We start from the raw sequence: 12,601 nt of genomic DNA on the forward strand, positions 1-12,601 counted from the left end.
AAATATTTTTAAATACATTTGGAAAATATTTACAAATAATAACCCCATTTTGTTTTAAACTAGTGACAAAATAAATTAAAAATATCAAGTTTCTTTTTACTTTTTTTTTGTAATAGAAAAACATTATATAAATTCAATTTTATTTATAAAATATTTTTATTTACAATCAACTATTCATATAAATTTTTTTTTCAATTATCGCTTCTAAATTGCACATTATTACTTTAATACAATTGGTAAATATTCCATATTTAAGTGTTCATTAAAAAGAATATAATTATTTAACTTAAAAAAAGAGTGAAATAAAATGAATGCCATGAGAATAAATTTATTAACTTTTTTTTTTTCAAGGTGAAGGTGATGCGATGAACATATATCCATCCTAACTCATAAGTCTCTTTTCAAAAGTCCCACTGAAGAATATTAAAAGAAAAACTTCATTTGGCACTTTAATTTTTTACTTTCAATCAATTTCAAAGATTAAATCAAGCCTTGTTTTTATAGTTCATGGTCTACAAGTTTAAACAAATTACTCCATGTTTTCAAAATGTGTTAAAATTGTTATTTAAAAGAAATATTGTTTATGACTTTTTCACTTAAAATAAATAAATAAATAAAATAAAATTGAGTCAATTATTTGGTCTTGATTTTAAAATTTGTTTAATAAATTATTCAGTTTTTAAGAGTAAACTTTAAGATATCTTTATTTTGAATAATATTTTCACCTTGGAAAATTTTTCAAACCATTCAAATGCCACCTTGTTTCCTGTGATTTTGTTAAGTGTTTAAGTGGCTTCAGTTTTTTGTTTGTTTTGTTTTGTTAAAATTATAAAGTAATTATAATTAATTTTAAATTGTTAATGACAATTGGATGAATAGTTTGTAAAAATTAATTCATACTGTGTGTTTCTAAAATGACCTTATCTTCCCACAAAGGGAGTTAAATTTATTTTTGATAAAATAAATCCAATTTCAAGGAATAGTCAATAATACTTACTATTTCAAAACCATAAAACACTTTTGAAAAGACAAGTATTGCAACGCAAGCATATAAAATACTATATATTTTAGAGAAAAAACAAAAAGAAAAGAAAAGACGATTTACTAAAAAAAAAGCTAATAATAAAATAAAAGATTTAAAAATAAAAACATGGATTTACAAATTTCTTTTTTTTACATTTTATTATTTTATTGACAATATCTTCACCTTTTCTCATGCGTAATATCATTTTTTTTTATTTTTTAGTGTGTGTGTTTTAAATCGATTTCTTTAACAATAAATAGTTTCACAGCCGGCGAAAATAAAGTTTAAAAAAATAAATCATTGAAATCACGGGAGGGCCGGTTTGACTTCAAGTAGTTGCGGATAGTTGTCGACAATGTTAAGAAGGATTCCGTCGATGTACCGCCGAAGCTGGGCATTCACCTCCTGCTGTTCTTTCAGCATGATTCTCACCTGAAAACAACAGACGAGACATAAATATCGACTAAAAACAATTCATTTATTGCAAATTAAACTCAACAGCAATAATAAGACCTGAACAAACCGTAAATTTTTATAGGGTAAAAAACAAGATTGAAATTTTGTTTTGAATGTTTTTTATATATATCTTCTGTAAATAAATGAAGTAATAAGAAAAAATCTGATAATTCTGTATTTAGTTTGGAAACCTGGATAATTTTTGGAATCAGTATAAATTTGATTTACAATTAATTAAGGTTTTCAGTCGAGATAAAAAAGTCAATGGCACGAGCGGGATTCGAACCCACGATCTTCGGCTTGATACGCCGCTACTCTACCACTTGAGCTATCGTGACCTCGATCCACTCGGACACCAACTTCCCATCTCAACCACACCTTTTGAATTTTCCCTCCTTGGTGTGGTCGAGATGGGAAGTTGATGTCCGAGTGGATCGAGGTCACGATAGCTCAAGTGGTAGAGCAGCGGCGTATCAAGCCGAAGATCGTGGGTTCGAATCCCGCTCATGCCATTGACTTTTTTATCTCGACTGAAAACCTTAATTAATTGTAATATATTACTTGGTCAAGCGGACCACGAAACTAATGAATTAAATTTGATTATTAAATTATTTAAACGTCTTTTAAATTGTATAATATAATATTTCTATGCTGTGAGATTTCCTCCTGATGAACTATAGTTTGTTAGTTACCTTGGTCTGCTCATTCTCTCTGATTTCGTCTGTCAGACGCATTTTGACATTTCGTCATCTTCAGTGTTGAATTTGGGGGATTTCTGTCGACTCAAGTATCAGTCAACTCGTAACAACAACACTGAAGATGGTGAAATGCGTCTAACAGACAAAATCAGCGAGGATAGGCAGACCAAGATGATAGGTAATTATCAAACTTTATTTCTACGCTGTTTGATATTTTCTCACCCTAGAAAACACTTTTTCACACTAGTGTTTTTTGTGATATACAGATTTTAAAATTGTACTTCCTCTTCATTCAAATTGAAATAAATTAAAAATTAAAACAGTACAAATGTTCTTGGCAGTTATCATGTTTAACATAATAATCTTTTAACACCAGGTTCAGACAAGAGTGATAAGATACATCTTAAGCCACAAGTGATATACGAAAATTATCTTGCATTTCTTGGTTAGGGATGTTTAAGGTTAGTTATGACCTTCTGGTCTCTTTCATAGTTCCATCTGTTTTTACGGCATTGCAAAGAGTAAAATAAATTCTGCATATCTGCATTGTTTAAGTATTGCCCCTTGTAGTTGCAAAAAGTAATTCTGTATCTGCCGCTGCGAATTGTGGAAATGTTCGCAGATGCAACATCGAGCATCACTGGTACAACGGTAAGCAAGATCCTAGGCTCATACAATTTTCCTTCTCGAGTTAGAATGAAGTTATTAGTTGAAGCAGCTTTTATGATTTTATGGCACACTTGTTACAAGTGATATTACGAATGACGGTGTTCTAGAAACGCTAGAAATTTAGTGAGCGTGTCAAAAGTATTTTCACACTTTTCCTACGTCTAGTTAGCCAAAACATGGAAGTTCTTTTTTCCAACACTTTTTTCAGTAAGGCCAAATCAAGTACAGGAAAGAGGGAATGCTGGAGAACCATCAGGCAATGAGGTAGCCTGTGGTATATTGACGTCAGTCACAAAGATGCTGAGAAAGCTTTCTTAATGATTTCTTTCCTCTTTTGATTTTTCAAATTTCAGCACAATAACTTTATCTTCACTAGGCAACATAATCATTACTGCACAAAACTTTTGTTATGCCTTATTGCTAAATTATCTTAAGATAAAAACTATTTATCTTATTACTTTTGTGATTCACATTCTCTCTGGGTTAACTCGACTTCGTAAGTGTTATTTTGCTGCATATTACAACTGTTTGGTTTATGCATAGTGTATTTTTCTGCCATTTTCTATCATAATAATCAAATTATTTTTCTGCCATTTTCTATCATAATAATCAAATTATTTTTCTGCCATTTTCTATCATAATAATCAAATGAATTACAAAATTTAGATTTTTTAGAATAGTTTTTAGCGAACCAGAAATTTTAGAAGAAGTTCATGTAGCCCAAATAAAAGGTTTTGTATTCCATAGTAGAATAATATCAAAAATGTTATTACAAAACGAACATGCAACTAACAAATTGTATTTACACAAGATTCAACAAATACACATAGAACTTTTATTAGAGAGAAACAAAATACGTAAAATTATTTTCATTACGAACACGAAACACCATGGGAAAGATTCCATGCAAAACGTTATGGAAGATGCACAGACCAAGGTACTGGTTTGGAAAAAATATGAAAAAAAAATGTTAGAAAGTAAAGGACTCCACACTGAAAACTTATACATGTTAATAAATTTACAATAGAAAATTTCTGATTATTTTTTGTTGTTAGTCCACGTAAAAAGAAAAGGCTTTTGAACAACACAGACAACATGCCTAGAATTGATTTTAAAGTTATTTCATTTTGTTTTAATAGGCATGATGCAAGCCTTTTACCCTTTGTTTTGTTTGTTTACCTCAGATTCCTTGCTTTCTGCTGCAGGCTGTGAAAAAAATAAAAAACTACTAGAAAAGTAGACTAAAAACTACAAGAAACACTAAAAATACTAATACATTCTATGCTGTTTTATTACTAAAGTATTGTTTCAAAAATTAATTTTCTTAACTATATAAAATAACTTTTTTTTTTGGCATGTGGTCATTTAAAAATAATTTAATAAAAAGGAAAAAAATTTTATTGTAAAATTATTTTAATTTTTATTATTAAATGTAAATTATTTTATGATTTTCATTTTGATTGGTTATTGTTTAAACTTTAACTTTTCTTTTGATACGAATCGTCTAAATAGAAGGTAGGGATAATGTTTTACATTTTTATATGTACATTTTGGAATTTTGTGTCTTTTTTTGTCAATTCATAGACAATTATAAAAATTGACATATGACTGATGATATTGTGATCATATATTCATTATGGTATTATACTGAGATGTTTTAGAATTTTATACTTTTTATTTTTTAACTGCACTAATAAATATTTGAACTTTGATGTTTAATGCTCTTCAGGTTCAAGCTTACAGTAATAAAGACTGTAATAAACAATTAATGCATAGACTTGAATTTTTTAGTAATTTTTATTTATTATTTATACTTCTGTGTTCTACTGTGCATTATAGTTTTAAAAAAATATAATCAACTATTGCATCATGTGAACAGCTCAAAACTAATCCAACATGTACATCGATAAAAATGTACATAACTTTTTTTTACATAATTTGATTTATTTACGTTTAAAACACTTAAAAAATAATTTACCCAATATAATATTGAAGTAATGTATAACTAAAGCAAACTAGAAAGAAAAAGTAACCCTGATCCAAGGGCACAATGTATGTACATTTTTGTAATAAACAACCAATTTACATGCTCATCTAAAAATTTAAATTGACTAATTTATCAATTTAAAAAAAAAAGAATAGAATAGTTAAACAAACCTCGTCTTGCGACAGGGCCTCGAGTTCCGCCGCTAGGCTTTGGTGACCTGTCAGAAGGCTCCTTCCTTCCTCGACGCTCTTCGTGAGCAGAAGCGCCTGCATCTCGTCGTGAGCTTCTTGCAGCCCTGAACGACACAATTTCACCAATAAATTTTTTTTGACAAACAAATAAAATAATCAATCTATAATTTTGTTTACTTCTATTGTCTTCTCTCAACTGTGAGAATTTTGACCTAAGTTGTTCGTGTGTTGTTGGAGAGACTCCGGATCCTCTTAATTCAAGTTCTTCAAGTGTTTTTTTATGTTCAAGTCTAAGACATTCAAGTTCTTGATTCAGTTCTTCGGCAAACTGAAAAATTAAATTAAATTATTAATTGAATTCTCTTTGTGATTTTTTTTATTTATACCTGTTGATTTAAACGAGTAGTTTGATTATTTTCTCGTTCCCTCTCTATTACTAATTCTAATTCTTCTTTTAAAGCTGCCAAGTTGGCTTCGTACCGGCTCTGCTCCTCTTCTAAGCGGAGCACTTCGCTTCTTAGCTTCTCAGCTTGTGTTCTATACCTGTTCGCCTCTTCCCGAAGCGAACAGTTCTCCAGTTCAATGCTTTGAAGTCTAAAAATAAAAACATTTAAAAATTGTCGGGATTCTTTTGACAAAATTTGATCATTCACCTAATGGCACAATTTTCTAACTGGAGTTGTTTCTCGCTCTCCATACGCGAGACCATTTCCCGATGCCATCTCTCCTCATCTCGGAGCTTTTCCTGAGCTCTCAATTCTACTTCTCTTATCTGCTCTTCAAGCATCAAAACCCTTGAAAATTTAATCGATTTAAATTTATTAAAACAAAATATAAAATTTTAATAAATAATCTTACCTCGCCTGAAGAGTGGCATTATCTTGTTTTACCCTCGTGTACCTTTCATCTCCATTCGTCTGGTTATCAGCTAACATACTCATTTGCTCTTGTAACATTTGCACCTTTAACAAACCAAAATTGCCGATTAAAAAGTGTACAACGTAAAAGCGCAAACTACCAAAAAATTCGTAAAAAGTCCAGAGGATTGTCTTAACGATACGAGGGACAGAGTCGTAACTCATGATACTTTCTTGACTGGATTGAGAATCACAGATTAAAACAATGAAAACAAGTTGGCCTTCAATTACTTTAACAATAGGTAGTACAAACTGAAAATAACATGGGAAAAAAATTAAAAGAGGAAAAACTGCGTATAAAAGCATACAAACATAGGAAACATTTGGCCAAAATTACCATAAGTAATCAAGGAGGATGATATTTTAATTAATAGAATCAAAGTTAGGCCAGTTAAAAGATGAAAACCAAATATTATTTTGCATTCTCTCTCATGAATTACGGTGTTCATTTTAGGAAATCTATTCAAAATGAGCTTCCCTTTTCAAATAATTTTCACACAGTCTAGCAGAGGATTGATTATCCTGAATCTAAGGAGTTCTTGAGAAGGATCTCTGGTCCATTGTCATGCACAAAGCTATTGTCAGAGATCTGACACAGTTGTCTGTTTGATGCTCCATCAATTTACCCTAGGACTGACTTATTATGAAAACCCCCCCCCCCCGTTCAATTTATCTTATATGACAGTTCAAAAATTAAAGCAAAAATGTGGATTTATTTATTTATATTCTTTCGGTTTGTCCATGCATGATTTTTTTTTTTACTCAGAAGGGATTGCACAGTGCAGAAAAGAAATAAAAGATTTACTCTTGGAGGAAGACGAGCAGGCGACATCCCTGGAGTTTGCAGCGAATCGATTAACAGATTCTAAAATATTTCAAAACAGACACGGCTTAGAAGGTCGTGTTGCTTTAAACCCAATCGAAAATTTACAATAAAGAAAATGCCGAACCACAAACGGATTTAGGAGAGTAAAACAGGATTAAAAAAGATTAGAGGTGTTTTGTTTCATTCTACACAAGGGGAAATACAGACAAAGCAGCTTTAGCAAGGAAAAATAAGCATTTACACTCCTCTTTCCATCTCCAGTACATGAGTTATAATTCAAGGCATGGGAATAGTGGAAATGAAGGCCTGGAATGAACAGATTACAGATATTTTATGTGAGAACGATTAAATCGTTAATTTACCCTTATTCTATGAAAACGTTTTGTTTTAGAAGAGAGACATCTAAACATGAGAAATTTTTTCATTAGCATTTATTTCACACACATTTTATCAAACTAAAAATATTCTTGAATTGTTGATATGTTCACTTTAAAAATTAGTTCGTGGTGAACAACAATTCTTGGAGATGTTGGAGACAATCACTGAGGCACAAAAACCAAATGAAAATAAAAAGTCAACCTAAAGAATTATTATGTAATGGGATATTTGAAAATCCTGTCTGTATTTTTTGAGCCAATCTGTACAATGGTGCTAACGTTGGTTGCCAAAAATATAAAAGTTGTATAACCATTAAGTTATTATTTATATTTTTACACAGAATTTTTTTTTTCCCCACCAAAATATCACATACAAATACTCACGTGTTGGTTCAGCTGGCTACAAGCTTTGTTGAGGTAGGATTTGTCCCGGTTCCGCTCCTTGGTGAGTGGCGACGGAGGCAGATTAAGGGGAAGAGCGCCCGAAAAGGCGAACTGACCCTCCCAAAGGTCGTACTCTAGGCCCGAGCCTAGGGATGGGGTCTCTTCCTCAGTGAGCATGTCATCGAGGCAAGGGTGGTGAGGCGAGGAGCTACCCTCTTCCTCCCTCCGCGCCCTGCGAGTTTGCAAAAATTCTACTCAACTCGTGATAAGAGGGGCTTGAGAAACGAAATGGATATTGGCGTGAAGTCTTTTACGAATTCATTTCCAAAATATATATCCAAACTATTGTTTTTTTGTTTGTTTTTTGAATTATTTAGATTTAAATGCAGTGGTGAGTTCTGAGAGGTGATGGATCGCTAGGCCATCATCCTGCTCTGGCTATTCCTGGTACATCATGTTTCAACATTTCAACAATTTCAGTGGTTGGTCTGCGTGCTATTTTATCTACTCTGTCTTAATCACAAGCCAAACAATGAAGTTGGTGAACTTTTGAGAGAATAAAGATGATCAAGCAAACAAATCCAAGTAAAAAAAAAAAAAATAATTATTATTATTCAGAAATCGTGAGATGCGGTCTGGTGAGATGTAGGTTTCAGAAAAACATTTTCTTTATCGTGCCAACGTTTCGACCTTTATTGAGATCATCTTCAGGGCTCAAAGTGTTTGTCTTCTGTGTAATTGTGCCATTCTTGCAGAGAGTGCCTTGTGCACGACACACAAGAATGGCACAATTTCACAGAAGACAAACACTTTGAGCCCTGAAGATGATCTCAATAAAGGTCGAAACGTTGGCACGATAAAGAAAATGTTTTTCTGAAACCTACATCAAACCAGACTGCATCTCACGATTTCTGAATAATTATCGATTAACGGTCACGAATCACCACACAATAATAATAATAATAATAATATCTATTTTTGGTATTATTTAAAAAATCCATTTTTTGAAATTGCTTGGGGATTTATTTTTTGGAAATAAGTTCTCACACGTCCATCTTATTTTTCAAGCCTCATCTGTCATGGATGCAGGAAGACACCCATGACTTTTGGTCAATTTCAATATTTTTTGTGTTTAAAATTTATTATTAAAGTTACAAATACTTTTTAATTATTTTGTTTATATTTAAAAGATAATTTATCAACAAGGGGCAAGTATCATTGGTGAATCATGTGGTAATAAAAATTATGTTTTAACAACTTCGAATTCAAATTTCTCATACTTAAAACTTTAAGAAGAACCGGAAAGACTTTTATTTATTTTTAATAAATCCATCCTAACCGCCAATTGATTCAAGCGGATCTTAAAAGCCACAAAAGAGAAGTGCAAAGACCACAACCGTTTCAATGGATTGTTTCGATTTTGTACATATTTTACAAATTGGAAAACGTACAAAGCACATAAATAATCCATTGGATGATTTTTTTAAATATATTTTTTTTATTTATTATTGAAGTGGCCGGACCTTCGTTCTTTGTTATATTTTGTGCGTTTGGGACCCCCGTTCTCCACTTTTCCAGTCAGGTGGTGTTTTGGGCCCGTTTCCGGCCGAAGGGCTTGGCTTCATTTCCGGCTAAACGGGCGCGGCCCATGAAAATCCCATGTTCGTTTCGGCCAATTAATGCCACAAAGTACAATATCAAGCACTCATTTCAACAAGGCCAAATGGTGTTTTATCAAACCTACAGTGCACTTAAAAAAAAATTAAGGCATAAAATATCCTAGTCGACAATCTGATGCCTTTAAAATATTCAAACGTGAAAAAACACATGTTTAAACAAACATATTGTCTGTTTTTCCTATGTCCAGACAATGTGACATTTCAATTTTCAATATGTCTCCAAATAAGTCCCGTGAAAACCATTAATTTGTGGCACCGTTGCGAAGTCATAAACCAGTTCTTTTGGCTAAGTTTACTGCCAGCCCAAATTTCGGATTCGCTTTTTTTTCTCTCAAAATAAATTTCTTTCCTTTTAGCCAATGACAATAATTTTGGACAGAATTAAGTAAAAGAGAAAAAACCTGGAATAACTCGTATTTTTAATTTCAAATATATAAAAACATAGAGAACTTAAAATATAGGTTTATGACTACGCAACGGTGCCACATATTAATGGTTTTCACTGGGACTTATGAGACATATCCAAAATTGAAATTTCATCTGGTTTTCCTATGTCCATCGTTTAGTTAGAACAAGGGGTTGATTTCAGATAATGCTGGATAATTGGAACGACATAGTTTTCCTCTGGTGAGATTTTTCAACGACAATTTATTACAACGCCCTTTGATTTTTTTAAAAGAAAATTACTTTGTGTTAAATTTTGATTTATTTTTATACAACCATATGGTTTTGTTTTGTTTTTATGTTTAACTAAAACGAGAGTTTTATTTAAAATTTTGTCGTGTTATTATTGAGCCTGTTGACTTAAAAATGCGTTTATAGGGTTAAATAATCAAACTTTTTTCTTTTTGAGATTATAGTTCAAATTTGAAACTATTATATTAACGGTATAACTTTTCTTTATAAAAAATCTCAGAACTACCTAGGTTATCATAGATCTTAACATACTTGTTGCTTTTTCCTCATCCGCTTTTTGATAGCCTTCTTGGCTCTTCTTCCCAGATTTCTCACCATGGTGAATTTCCTTCTCACGGCTTTGTAGTAAAAACGGGATCGGACCATTTTCCCATTTTCCGACGGTCCTAGAGTCAAGTTTTCACAGTTGGTCAGGATCATATGACCGAAGGTGTCCCGGGCCAAAAGGGCGAGAAACGGTCCGTCGTTTGAGTTTTAAAAACAAAAACTAACTAAATTCTAACTACGATAGTACGAATAAATACTAAACAAGTAGAGGTAAACTATTTTTTATTATAGAAAAAAATTACATGTGTCATTAAAATGTAAAAATGAGAAAATTATTTTTTCCCCAAGACTCGCAAAATTGGACACACTAAACATTAAAGGAGTTTTTCTTTCAGCAAAAAATAATTTCCATCAATTAAAATAAATAAATAAAAATATAAGCCTAGTCCCTTAAGATTACCGCATATCCAAGCCTGTACCGGTCAAGAAAAACGAAGACTTTTGTACCAAAAACCTATCGTCGTAATCATCCCCCGCGGTTTTATTTCCCCCTCAGATTTTATGAACAATAAACCAATAAATTTGTAAAAATAATAGTAGAGAGTTTATTCAGTGTCGTTGTAAGGGGGAAAGTCCACACAGAGAAAGGCCCCGGAACGTCTGGGGAGAGAACGAACCCGTATTTGAAAGGAGAACCTGGCCGTAGTTTCACCTCCAGTGAATAAATCGAGGCTCGGAAGCGACGGGCGAAAACCAATAAAAATCATTTTAAAAATCCCCATTAAAAGCTCGTCGGTGAGAGAAATGAAAAATGAAAACGCATGTTCTAAGCTGTAAACAGAAATATCACAATTGGCCTGGTTTTTTTTCTAACCGGGCGGCGCCCTATTAGGTTTAAGGATGAGAGTTGACTTTTCAAACAAACCTGTGAAGGTCGGCTTTTATTTTGAAAGTCTGGGACTGAAAGGAAATATAAAGAATGCAGTTCCAAATTCAGACCTACTGGAATAATTTATATTGAAGCACAGATAGACAGGTTTTGTGGGAAAAAGTTACTATAAGTACTTTGAATTCGAACTTTTTTTTTTGAGCTTGTATTAAGGAAGCTTAACCCAGCTGGTTCTTAACGGGGTTAAGAATAATTCCTTAGTCCTAGGTCGTGTTAGGACTAGAATCATAGATCATGCTGAATGGACTCCGAAGGCATGTGTACAAGGAAGAAGGAGAAACAGGTACAATATACGTTTTTGTCTACTTTTGATTTGAATAACAAAGCTAGCATTTGACAAGAATGGGAACGTTTTTCGAGTTTGTATAAGAAAGCTAGAATATGACTACAATTAGAACGTTTATTTTTATGGGGGGGGGTAGTCTGTGGCAAGAATTCGGCTTTTTTATAAGTACAATATATGTTTTTGTCTAATTTTGATTTCTATAAGAAAGCTAGCGTATGACTAGAATGCGAACCTTTTCAAGTTTGTATAAGAAAGCTAGAATATGAGTACAATTAGTGATTTTTTTTATCAGGGTGCTAGTCTGTGGCGAGAAATCTACTTAAAAAAAAATACAATATACGTTTTTGTCTACTTTTGATTTGAATAACAAAGCTAGCGTATGAAAAGAATGCGAAGATTTTTCAAGTTTGTATAAGCAAGCTAGAATATGACTACAATTAGAGCTTTTTTTATCAGGATGCTAGTCTGTGGCAATAATTCGGTTTTTTTTTTTATAAGTACAATATACGTTTTTGTCTACTTTTGATTTGAATAACCAAGACAAGAATTTTTATTGATTTGAATAACATTTGACAAGAATGGGAACTTTTTTCGATTTTGTATAAGAAAGCTAGAATATGACTGCAATTAGAACGTTTGTTTTTATCAGGGGGGGGCTAGTCCGTGGAAAGAATTCAGCTTTTTTATAAGTACAATATATGTTTTTGTCTACTTTTGATTTGTATAAAAAAGCAAGTATATGACTAGAATGCGAACCTTTTCAAGTTTGTATAAGAAAGCTAGAATATGAGTACAATTAGTGATTTTTTTATCAGGGTGTTAGTCTGTGGCGAGAAATCGTTTTTTTTATAAGTACAATATACGTTTTTGTCTACTTTCGATTTGAATAACAAAGACAAGAATTTTTATTGATTTGAATAACATTTGACAAGAATGGGAACTTTTTTCGAGTTTGTATAAGCAAGCTAGAATATGACTACAATTAGAACTTTTTTTATCAGGATGCTAGTCTGAGGCAATAATTCGTTTTTTTTATAAGTACAATATACGTTTTTGTCTACTTTTGATTTGAATAACAAAGCTAGCATATGACAAGAATGGGAACTTTTTTCGAGTTTGTATAAGAAAGCTAGAATAAGACTACAATTAGAATTTTTTTATCAGGGTGCTAGTCTGTGGCAAGAAATTTACTTTA

General features: G+C 32.0%; 1 protein-coding gene across 5 annotated transcripts in view; it reads right to left on the reverse strand.

The window, feature by feature from the left end:
- Positions 1 to 336: 336 nt before the first annotated feature.
- LOC106663037 (rab11 family-interacting protein 4B-like) overlaps positions 337 to 12,601 on the reverse strand; it is a 99,107-nt gene continuing 86,842 nt past the window's right edge. For 2 of the 5 annotated variants that reach the window (XM_014387538.2, XM_014387540.2), the window contains 7 exons: positions 5,884 to 5,987; positions 5,679 to 5,819; positions 5,412 to 5,619; positions 5,203 to 5,353; positions 5,005 to 5,129; positions 4,027 to 4,053; positions 337 to 1,456 (listed from right to left, as the gene is read on the reverse strand). In XM_014387538.2, the coding sequence (XP_014243024.1) occupies positions 1,331 to 1,456; positions 4,027 to 4,053; positions 5,005 to 5,129; positions 5,203 to 5,353; positions 5,412 to 5,619; positions 5,679 to 5,819; positions 5,884 to 5,987 (882 nt within the window). In that variant the 3' untranslated portion in view covers positions 337 to 1,330. Of the gene's footprint in view, positions 1,457 to 4,026; positions 4,054 to 5,004; positions 5,130 to 5,202; positions 5,354 to 5,411; positions 5,620 to 5,678; positions 5,820 to 5,883; positions 5,988 to 7,529; positions 7,762 to 12,601 lie in introns of all 5 variants that reach the window. The other 3 variants (XM_014387542.1, XM_014387541.2, XM_014387539.2) reach the window with 3 other exon arrangements.

The sequence above is a fragment of the Cimex lectularius genome, unplaced genomic scaffold (assembly GCF_000648675.2).
Source record: "Cimex lectularius strain Harlan isolate CLEC.00 unplaced genomic scaffold, Clec_2.1 scaffold131, whole genome shotgun sequence".
Lineage (NCBI taxonomy): Eukaryota > Metazoa > Arthropoda > Insecta > Hemiptera > Cimicidae > Cimex > Cimex lectularius.